The 11,446-nt window shown below is 39.7% G+C and overlaps 1 protein-coding gene across 1 annotated transcript; it reads left to right on the top strand.

Moving 5' to 3' along the window:
* Positions 1-1,220: 1,220 nt before the first annotated feature.
* On the top strand, positions 1,221-5,648 carry LOC104405149 (chromosome unknown open reading frame, human C6orf211; the record flags this gene model as incomplete). Its single annotated transcript, XM_010013761.1, has 4 exons — positions 1,221-1,326; positions 1,842-2,083; positions 3,560-3,725; positions 4,695-5,648. Coding segments are annotated over 4 exons (1,282 nt in total), but the record flags the coding sequence as incomplete, so codon positions are not given.
* Positions 5,649-11,446: the final 5,798 nt, after the last annotated feature.

Genomic DNA, 11,446 nt, shown 5'->3' with positions numbered 1-11,446 from the left:
CTCGGTTCCGCTCAGCGCCGCGGCTGCCCTGTGTTAAGCGGCCGGGGGGGCGCCGGCGGTGCCTGCGCTTGTGCCAGGTTTCTTCGGGTACGCTATTCAGCTGCGGGGAGCTGTCCGGCTCCGAGCCCCTCCGTCCGGGCTACGAGTCCTGGGTCAGAAACCTTCAAGTAAAAAAGTCATTCTTGGGGTGGGGTTGCAGCTCTCGGTTGGGCCGGTCACGTTTTGCTCACTGAGCTCCTCACGTGTGAGCAGTGTTTGGGGAGTGCGTAAGTCGCGTATGCAGTGGAGAGCAAGTAGTGTGGGTTTTGTTGCTGATAACACTTAAACGTTGAACAAACATCTGTGCTCTTCATTTTAAATTTGCTTGACTTCCTATCTTGGCAACTGAGCAATTAGAGAATGCATTTTAACCTAGAATTAACTGCAATTTCCGCTCTTTTACACGGCCAGTCATTTAGCATTTCCTTAGCTGAAAACGCTGACGTTTATCTCTTCAGAAGTAGACCTAACAACCTGACCAATGTGGTTGGTTTTTATTCGTGTCCACTGCTTTAAAAGCACATAAGCTTAGTATAAGACTGTCGTGGTTTAACCCCAGCCGGCAGCTAAGCACCACGCAGCTGCTCTCTCCTTCCCCCCTGCGGCGGGAATGCGGGGAAGAGAATTGGAAGGGTATAAGTGAGAAAACTCGTGGGTTGAGATAAAGACAGTTTTTTTGTTTAACAATTGAAATAAAATACTAATAAATCTTAATAAAAACCAAAAATAACCGAAATAAAGCCTAAGAAAAACAAGTGATGCAAAATAAACCGGCAGCTGCTCACCACCAACTGACCGATGCCCAGCCAGTCCCTCAGGAGCAGGTCCCCTGACCACCCTCCCCCCCAGTTTATGGCTGAGCACGATGCCATGTGGTGTGGGATACCCCTGGAGTCAGTTTTGGCTTCTTGTGCACCCCCAGCCTGCTCACCGGTGGGGTGGTGAGAGGCAGAAAATCCCTTTACTGTTTGAGCTCTGCTTAGCAGTAACATATATTGTCCATATGTTATCATCACTGATCTCAGCACAAATCCAAAAATTAGCCCCATATCAGTTACTATGAAGAAAATTAACTCTACCCCAGCTGAACCCAGCAGAAAGACCTTGCATTTATTTTTTAAAAATAGAAGATATTTCATCATTTCTTCTCTATAATAAAATTTTGATCTTCTCCTTTTTAGATCCTTTGCATATTTTACAATTAAAGACAGACTGCCCCAGATCCTCACAAGAGTTATTGATACTCTGCATCGACATAAAAATGAATTTTTTGAAGAACATGGTGAGGTAAGAATAAAGTCTCTTTTTGCCTGAGATTTTTTTCTCCCCTAACCCTTGACACTGCTTCTCTGCCTTGTTTTTACTGGTTTCCTACTACAGTGGTTACTTGCCTGTCTTAATCTTTTTGTCTGATGTTTTTTTCTTTATTGTCTCTTTCTTGTAGCTCTTCTTCATTTATTTTGAAACTCACCTGTCTAACCTTTTTCTGTTCTATCTGTTCTGCAGCTGCTTTACTTTCTCAGGTTATTGTGTTGATGCAGTATTAGTAAACGGTAGCATCTTCTAAACATGGCAATGTTTCAATTCTCTGTTCCCCTCTAATAAGCCAAAAGCCCACTTTAAAAAGAAGTCCCATATGTGATTCATTTTAGGATATTGGGGGTAAAATAAGCTTCATTCACCCAAACGTGTTTGTGTGTGGCAATTAAAACTTATCACTTATATCTTTCAGGAAAAATTGATCTGTATCTCTACAGGAATAAATATTCAGAATAGGAATTTTTGTTCTCCACTTATTTCAGAAGGGTGTGGAAGCAGAGAAGAGAGCTATATCTTTCCTCTCCAAGCTGCGGAATGAACTGCAAACAGACAAACCAGTGACCCCTTTAGAAGATGAGCTGCCTGATGCTGCTCTGTGGAACCAGTACTTAGACTACCAACGAAATTTAGCAAATGGGAGTGGAGAACTGAGTTGGTTTCAATCCCCTTGGTTATTTGTAGAGTGTTACATGTATCGAAGAATTCACGCAGCACTAGCACAGAAGTAAGTGTTAACTAGCTTGGTATATTACTCTGCAAAAAACCAAAAAACTCATTATTTCCCATTTTTATTTGAGGAGAAGGAAAGACAGCTGGGAATAAGCTAAAGGCAATTCTTAAGCTTTTACAGTGTTCCTTGTCCCTTATCTTGCACCTCAGATGTAAAACGAGTACTTTTTCTTCTTCCATGCAGCAGAATTTGAAGCTTCTTAGTTGTTTTTTTTTTTATGCTTCAGTATCTGTGACTTGGTCTATGTGAAAACTCTTAAGCTTAACTGTATAGCTTGACCTTCTTGCAGATTAATGTACATTGAGATACGAAAGTTATTTAGCATTTCTAAAAGGTCTGTTAGTCTAGAATTGTCTCTTAAGACATATGTTAGCCTGAAACAGAATGCGAGAGCCACTCCTTTGCTGGGCATTCTAATTTGTTTTGCTGATCAAAATCTGAAGTTACGGTTTGAGAACTGTCTCCCACAGCAGTAGCCCCACCTTAAGCAGCCCCTGTTGTTCATTCTACACCATTTTCTTAATTTCAGCAGTGTTTGCAGACCATGTGTTACATCAAACTTTGGGAGCTGATCCTGGTTAAAAATAACTTGGCAGGAGAAACTTGCTGTGCTGGTACTGTGGAGAGGTGCCAGTACAATGTAATGGGGGAGGAACGAGCAGTTTTAAGTTCCCGTGGCTGTCAAGAAAAAAAAATTGAAAGCTCCATGTGTACTGTGTTTGCCCTTAGTATTACAGAGTTGCAAACACAGTTGTGGGATCCAGTTTCCACTGGTGTGTTGCGTAATTTGAACTCTTGTAGCAAAAGCTTCAAATATGAGATGGATTTTCTGGCTTGCAGTTGAAGAACTCAGCAGATACTTTTCATTAGTAAGTTCTAAGTTGCCTCATCTCCATTATTTAGTTGCTCTTAAGCATATGCTTGGAAGGAAGTTCAGTCATGTGTCAAAAGGTGTACGTGCAAATATGTCTCACAATAGATGAGTATATTTCTTATATAACAAGAATTGAATTGTTTTGTTATCTTTGTCATGCTAGTTTTCTAGTTCTAGTTAAAAACTTCTGTAAGAGTAACTTCATATCACCGTAAGAGACATTGGTATGGGAAGTACACTTCAGCACACCATAAAATCGGGCCAGCAATTCACTGTGTCCGAAGACTAGAGCTCAAAATTGTCCCTGTATGTGTGCAGTTATCAGAATTATTGTGACTGAACACTTGTTCACTTTCACAATATATTGCTAGAAGTATAAAGATGTCTCATATACTGTATGTTTCAGCGAGACATGATATCAGGCTGTAACTGAGATGTGTAAAAATCTAGTATGACAAGTTAGATGTGGAAAATCTAGCTAAAGCTCATAGTACGGTCTGGAAAAGCTGAGCTTTAGGCATGCATTTTCAAGTGTGTTTCATGTGCTGTTAGAAAATGTGACGAGTATGTTAATATATTTGTTCTTCCTTTTTTAGCCCACCTATTGAGAACTTTGATGTATTTAAGGAAGGAAAGGCTCAAAATTTCTTCGAATCCCAAGAGGCTGTTATTGCCTTATGCACTTACTTTCAGGAACTTCTTAAAAACATCAAGGATCTAGATGAAAAGCAACTTCAGGAGGAACTTTTTAAGCTATTGCAGGTAAGGTAGTAGTGTTTAACCTAAGAATTTAAAGTACCTCTTCTATGTATAAAACAAAAACTCGAGGTGGTAAAGAATCTGAACTTCATATGGCAATTAAAATATGTCTCTTTTGTGTGTAAAATGTGATTAATTCCTGGCAGCCATACTGTATTGCTGCTACTCTGGGAATATTTACATTTTAGTTACTTTTATTAAATGTGACATTTTCATTATGCTGCTGTTTTTCATTGTGTATTTGAAAACCCAGCTTATTCTCCTTAACACTCTCTCTAGAACGCTTTAAGTCAAGTTCCAGGTCATTTATTTGTTATTTAACTGTAAAATTTTAAACCAGTTAATTTTATTGACACTAAAAATTTTTAAAGTTCTTTGAAAAATAAAGGCAGAAGTCAGTCAGGGCCAGAAGTGGGTGAAAAGCTTTTTAACAGCATTGTGTTCTTGGAAAATAATGCCTTTGGGTAGAATATGAAATAGTGTAGGATTACAAGTAAGTCCAGTAGCTGGCAACAGTGCACAACAAGTATTTGGTGAATCTTTATTAAGACCTCATTAGTGTGTACTTAAAATACTTGGTGGCATACAATAAAGAAACAACCCTGCTTTTATTACTCCTTTTTCTGTGTTCTTACTGATATTTTCTGCAATTACAGTATGGAGAATATTTGTGTTTTAAGCTTTATGATCTCCCTATTGATGTTGATCTAAATTTTCCATCTTCGTCATTGCTGATGCATGTTTCTGATGCTTGCATAAATACAGTGCATTGTTTAGTTTCTTCCACAAAATCTTGTCTATAGTAAGATTTCTGTAGAAGTTGAATTTTATTAAAGCTTGGAGGAAAACATGGAGTTAGAACCTTCATGACCCTAAAATGAAAACAAACAAACAAAATCTTTAGTGTGTGTGTAGTTTAGAATGTAACTACAGTGAGACTTAGCAAATGTTTTTGTTTTTTCTTCCTTCCAGGTGTCATTGTGGGGCAATAAGTGCGACCTTTCTTTTTCAGCCGGTGAAGTCAGCTCTCAGAAATCTAGTCTTTTACAATCCCTGGAAAACCTGTTACCTTACATTGTGGTGAATGATATGGAAAAAATTTGGTCACTATTTGTAAACACCAAAAAAAGAAATACAGAAAAAAGTAATGTTAGAGTTGACATAGTCCTGGATAATGCCGGATTTGAACTCGTGAGTGATTTTGTGTTGGCTGACTTCCTGTTATCATCAAAGCTAGCTGATGAAATCCATTTTCATGGAAAAAGTATTCCATGGTATGTTTCAGATACCACAAAGCATGATTTTAACTGGACTGTTAAACAACTGCAATCAGCTAATCATATGTGGATGTCTAGATGTGGGATAAACTGGGAGGGCAATTTGAAAAAGGGAGTTTGGGTTTACCATGATCACATGTTTTGGACTTTGCCACATGACTTTTCCAGTATGGCTGGAGTTGCTCCTGACTTGTATGCTGATCTACAGAAGTCAAACTTGCTTTTTTTCAAAGGTGATCTAAACTATAGAAAATTAACAGGAGACAGAAAATGGGAATATACTGTTCCATTCCATCAAGCCTTGAACAAGTTTCATCCTGCGCCTCTCTGTAGTTTGAGAACACTGAAATCTGATATTCAGGTTGGCCTAAAACCCGGCCAAGGGGAAGAAATTCAGGCTTCTGAACCTGAATGGATGGTGAATGGAAAATACGGGGTAGTCCAGATTGATGCTGCTCTCTAATTAAATGGTTCCTAACATTCTGAAAGAGAGATTTGGTCCGAGTTTTAACTACTTTTTCTCTTCCATGCTTGGCTTTGGCAGAGACTCTTTTTTGTTAGTATTTTTTCCTCCCAAGTGATTTGTTGGTTTTGTTCCACAAGACTTTAATGTGCTGCAAAAATCTACGAACTGTCTTTTAGACATAAATCAATCTGCATTTCAGTGTATTTTGCTTTCCTAATGTCCAGTGTCAGCAGATGTTTAAGATGAAGATTGAGTTGTCCCTAATACTTTTTTCATTATCAGTGGGTATGAGAGTCTGTGGCTAAGAAGTGAAAAATCTGCTTGGGAAACCATTTCCGCAATCCCACATTAGCATGTTTTTACTTATTTCAGGATAATTTGTGGTCCACATGCCATGCATTGCATGCAAGTTAATATTCTAGAGAATGCACAAATTAATTCCAGATAGATCTTTTGCAAGCCACTATAGGGTCATGTTTTAAAATTGTTGAGAACTGAGTTGACTTCTGTCAAGTTTTTATGACATAATTTTTACTTGCTGCTTTTGTCCGTGGACAAATAACTTTTTATGTTTTGAGTATAATTTGCTGTACATTAAGAGAAGAGTCCTTGGATGATACCTTGTAAATATTAATTTAGAACTTTAAACTTGAATTTTAATTTTAAAATACAAGTGGATGTTGCTAGGAGGGGAGTTGTCCCATCTGGTAGGCAGATGAGTGGGAGAAAGGACAATCTCATTTTAAGAATATGGAAGATACTGTTCATCTAAGAACTTCTACCAAGAAAAGCACACAATCCCTCTCCCCCCAAACCAACCAATAAACCCAACCAGTTACATTAACTTTAGATTTAATAAAGACTTGAATTAAAGGTGGCCTGTCAGCAGTGTCCTTCTGTTGTGATACTTCTCTTTATTTGTCAAATGTTTTGTTTTTAAGAAGGACACCATATTTGCGCTGAGAAGTCTATGCTAGAGAAGCATACGCCATACAGGTTTGTTGAGATGTTTGCTGCTAGTTGGAGTTGTTAGATGCTCATATTTTCTTTTCTAGCCTGCTCTCAAATTACTCAGAGTTTTTTTGAAAATTTAGGGATAGCTTAGTGTTTTTTTCAGAGTGAGGTGAAACAAAAGTGGAAATGCATTACCCATTTGTAAAGGAAAAAGTAAAAATAGGTTCTGTCAAGTCTTAAAGTACTTCTGTGGTTTGAAATAGGGGACTGAGGAAATGCCTGTGATAATCACAGGTTTGTTACAGAATGGTGGCAGAATTACCCATGGAGTCTGACTAGGTTATGCTCTTGTCTAGAGCTGCTGAAGTGAGGTGAACTTGCCCCAGGTAGCCAAGGTGGCTATGACACAGAGAACAAGAGTTAGACGGTAGAGAAACTTCCATTTTACATGCGTCTTACACAGTGAGAAGGAGGGCACAGAAGTGGCCTTAATTGAGTATGTTCTGGAAGGGGTGCTATGGCAAGGGAATTGGGATGACTGCATAGAAAATGGATTTAGAGATTTTTGGTCTTAACGGTTACTTGAAGACAAGGGTAAGCTTTGGCAGGCCTAAAGAAGTGCGTGGGGGAGGGTGGGGCAGTACTTTGTGCCTATTTGGCCTTGAAAATGAAGTTGGATTCCTCTTCTGGTTAGTAAAATCACTGGCAAAGCGCATCTGAAGCGGAGAGACTCTGTTGCTGCTTGTGTTCATACAGTGAAGATCTATACAGTGGGTAAATATCCTCCAGCTTCTGATGACTTTGTGTTTTGTGTTCTTACATCTGAAAGTAAAGTTGCAAGATCAAGTATTCAAAATCTAAGTTGCTAGGAATTTCAGGAGGCAATGTTGTATTCTACTTTTGAGACCTGGGTTCTTATCTCTGTTTCTTTGTATCTCTGGTTTAGTACTAAAGGATGAATTCATGCGCACCCTTAAGCACCTGATTAAACTGCAGTAATTAGAAATCCAGCCAAGAGAACTGAAAGGCAGACTGCTGAAGGTCTCTTTGGAGAGAGCTCAGGGGGACTCAAGCTTTGGTGCTTTGATAAAATACGTAAACAACATGATGAATTGGGGCACTGGAGCCTCAGTTTCCCATCTGTGAAAATGCTGTTAACTTGTTTCAAATGCACTTAGAAGCAACAACTTTGGGTGGAGAACAGAGGGATGGAAGCTGTGGAATTTGTGCAATGAAAACTTCCTGCCTTGGTCAGAGAGACAAAATGATTAGGGGAAGAAATCTGCTTTGCCTGTGGACAGATTGTTTGTAAGGTGCTGCCTTAACCTGCTGGAGAGATTTATAAGTGCGTAGTGGACGAGAAGAGAAAGCGTCGTTTCACTGTTGAGGCCACCCATGAAGAATAGATTTGCCTCTTATACAATCCTTACACATGCAGAGAAACTTGGTTTCATTTTTCACTGGTGGTTAATCTGCCTTTCTGTGCCCAGGTTGCTTTCAAGCTGTTAATTCTGGGAAATCACAATGCAGATCAGTGAAAATAAATATTCTGAAGTTATGATAAGTAGAATCCTACAAAATGCTAAATCACCTAGGAGATGCAGCAGATTTCATTTGGTATTACTGAACCATCTCATCGGACATTATTGCATTGCTGTTTCTGAGGAAGAAGGGTGGAGGTTTCGTGAGTACTCTTGGGGTTTAACCCAGCCAGCCACAAGCCCCACACAGCTGCTCCCTCACTGCCCTTCAGTGGGTGGGGGAGAGAATCAGAAGAGAAAATGTGAGAAAACTTATGAGTTGAGATAAAGACAGTTTGGTAGGTAAACCAAAAGCTGTGCACACAAGCAAAGCAAACCAAGGACCTCATTCACCATTTCTCATTGTCAGGCAGGCGTTCAGCCATCCCTGGGGCAGCAGGGCTCCACCATGGGTAATGGTTACTTGGGAAGACAGATGCCATCACTGAACTTCCCCTGTTCTTTCTTCTTCTCCCAGCTTTTAAATGCTGAGCATGACACCATGTGGTGTGGGACATCCCTTTGGTCAGTTGGGGTCAGCTGTGCTGGCTGTGTGTCCTCCCAGCTTCTTGTGCACCCCCAGCCTGCTCACTGGTGGGGTGGTGAGAGGGCAGAAAAGGCCTTGGCTCTGTGTGAGCTCTGCTCAGCAGTAATGAAAACATTCCTGTGTTATCAGCACTGCTTCCAGCACAAATCCAAAACATGGCCCCATACTAGCTACTGTGAAGAAAATTAACTCTGTCCCAGACCAAACTAGTGGAACTGTGAGATGTTTAATTTTAGATTAGCATTTGAAATAGCATTCATGCACAGAGAATTTCCAAGATAACTGCATAAATTGAATTTAGACTCAAAGATTTTATATCTGGTTTTAAGTTCCCCAAACTGAAAATCAACTAATATGTCAGCAGCAGCTTCCAAAGAAGAAACTCCTAGATTTTCTAGGAAAACAATTCCATATAAATTATATTGACTTTTTGGTTCTTTATTTTTTTTTTTTTTTCAACAGCTGCAAGTATAATTTAATGAGTTCTTTGTCTTTGCTTTCATTTAACATTGTACACTTAATGCTGATGTTCTGAGCTGGAAAGCAGCTGTGCAAGGTGTTGTTCCTAGTCCTCTCTCCTGTGTCTCCATATGTAGAGAAAGATACGTTAGTCTGTGCATGAAGTATTTTTATCTCTAAATATTTGATTACATGGACCTTATCTTAGTACTCCTCAGTTCTCCCTCACTAAAACATAGCATGTATTTTAGGTACAACACTTGAATTTACAAGCAGAAAAGAACTGTCATTTCCAGAACTTCAGAATATATTCTTTGGGAAGTGTAAGCACAGTGTTTGTTATACCATGAAGTTTTGTGTCTTCATCATTGCTGTTGCCAAAAAGAATTAACTTTTTGTTTTCAGGCCACGATTATTCTGCCCTTGCAAGATAAGAAGGCATCTAGTAATGCTAGCATAAGAAATGTTTAGTTACTGTTTTGTCATCCAAAGATACTTAATATCTGCTTATGGACCAGCTAAACTGTTTTACTGCCACATAGGAGATCTTCAGGAAAACCTCCCCAGAAGTGATTTCTTTTCCCTGATGGTTCTGGGAAGACTTGCACAAACCTGAAATGTGAGGGAGGGTAGGTAAGGCTTGAACAGTTTCTGTGTTAAAATCTCACTTCTTTCCCAAGTCTTAGTTCCCCCATGTGCATATTGCATTTTCACCACCAGGCTTTGCCCCAGTTGGGGATTCCAGGGTTGTGAAACCAGCTGGCTTATTTTCTTCAGAAGGTGTCTCCATCAGTTTGGCTGAGCTGTGCAAATTCGCATGGGATGAGACAGTGTTAAACTCAATGTTTTTTGGAAAAAAAAAAAGGACTCCCATTTTGTTCAGGCAAAGGAACAGCTAGACTTAATCAGACTAGTTAATCCTTCTCAAGCTTGTCTGCTTTCAGATTTGGAATAGTAACTGGTATCAGACACAATTTCGTAGAATCACAGAATGGTCTGCGTTAGAAGGGACCTTTAAAGATTTAGTTCCAACCCACCTGCCATGGGTTGGAACTAAACCTGCCATGGGACACCTTCCACGAGACCAGGTTGCTCAAAGCCCTTGTCCACCCTGGCCTTGAACACTGCCAGGGATGGGGCAGCCACAGCTTCTCTGGGCAAACTGTGCCAGTGACTCACAAGCCTCATAGGGAAGAATTTCTAATTTGTATCTAACCCAAAATCTACCCTATTTCAGTTTAAAGCCATTCCCCCTTGTCTTATCCCTACGTGCCCTTGTAAAAAGTCCCTCTCCAGATTTCTTGCAGGCCCCCTTTAGGCACTGGAAGCTGCCCTAAGGTCTCCCTAGAGCCTTCTCTTCTCCAGGCTGAACAAGCCCAACTCTCTCAACCTGTCTCCACGGGAGAGGTGCTCCAGCCCTCAGATTGTCTTTGTGGTCCTCCTCTGCACTCGCTCCAAGAGGTCCCCATCTTTCCTGTGTTGGGTTAGGGTTAGAGTTCAGATCTGAATGCGGTACTGCAGGTAGGGTCTCATGAAAGCTGAGTAGAGGAGGAGAAATTTACACACGCGCAATTTATACATACACCTTAATCATATTAATTAGCAGTGTTGTCTCTTCACTTTCCCATATAAGCCTGTTTTTTCCTTATAATTGCATTAATAATTTTTCCAGCTAGAAATCTGTAAATGTGTTAGGGAATTACTTCCAGGGAGGCAGTATCTCCCTTTGTTAGCTGAAGTTGTGTTTTCAAACATATTCAGGATCTCTACATCAAATCATCTGCCACTGGTCATGAGCTAGACCTCTGCATCAGCTGACTAAAAAGAAGTGGGATTAAGTTCCATCCTCTTTTATTCATTTTTTTTTGAAGTAGGTCGAAGATGAGGTAAGCTGAGGATAAATCACCCCTCAAGAAAACATTACTACAGGATGTGACACTTGTGATTTGAGGTGGTAGAGGAGGAGAGCAGCTTGGTGTTGGGATATACTGCGCTGCTCAAGTTGATACCTTTTGGAAGGCAAGCAAATGAGAACCTTGGCAAGTAAAACCCATGACTGTGACACCGAGTATTTTTAGAAATGTGGCTGATTTAGTTACTTTAGCTAAATCTGTAAATAATGAAGTCCTGTGGACTAAATTTCCACTGAATCTCTTTTGGATAAACACATTTAATCTTTTTTTAATGTTGCTAGTGTACTTTTCTTCCTCAGCTATAACTGCTTTTAGATAACGAATATCTGAAATGTGTATATGCATTTGGGAAACCATCTGGAATTCAAGCGCATGGTAAGACTCAAATACTTCACCTTTTCAATAGGATGATGATGTCAATGGCTCGAGGTTAATAACAAAAGTATTTTTTTTATATGCTGTTAGTAAAGACAGTAACTGTTTTCAAAGCTAATATGAAACATTTTAATTCAGTCTTCTAATCACTTGTTATGATGTATTTAAATTGCAAGTTCTGTATTAATGAAGCAAAACTTCCCCCCCCTCCCC

Source organism: Nestor notabilis, unplaced genomic scaffold (genome assembly GCF_000696875.1).
Source record: "Nestor notabilis isolate BGI_N333 unplaced genomic scaffold, ASM69687v1 scaffold9274, whole genome shotgun sequence".
In the NCBI taxonomy this organism is placed as follows: domain Eukaryota; kingdom Metazoa; phylum Chordata; class Aves; order Psittaciformes; family Psittacidae; genus Nestor; species Nestor notabilis.
The sequence above is the reverse complement of the archived record's forward strand: the minus strand, read 5'-3'. Positions and strand labels throughout refer to the sequence as shown.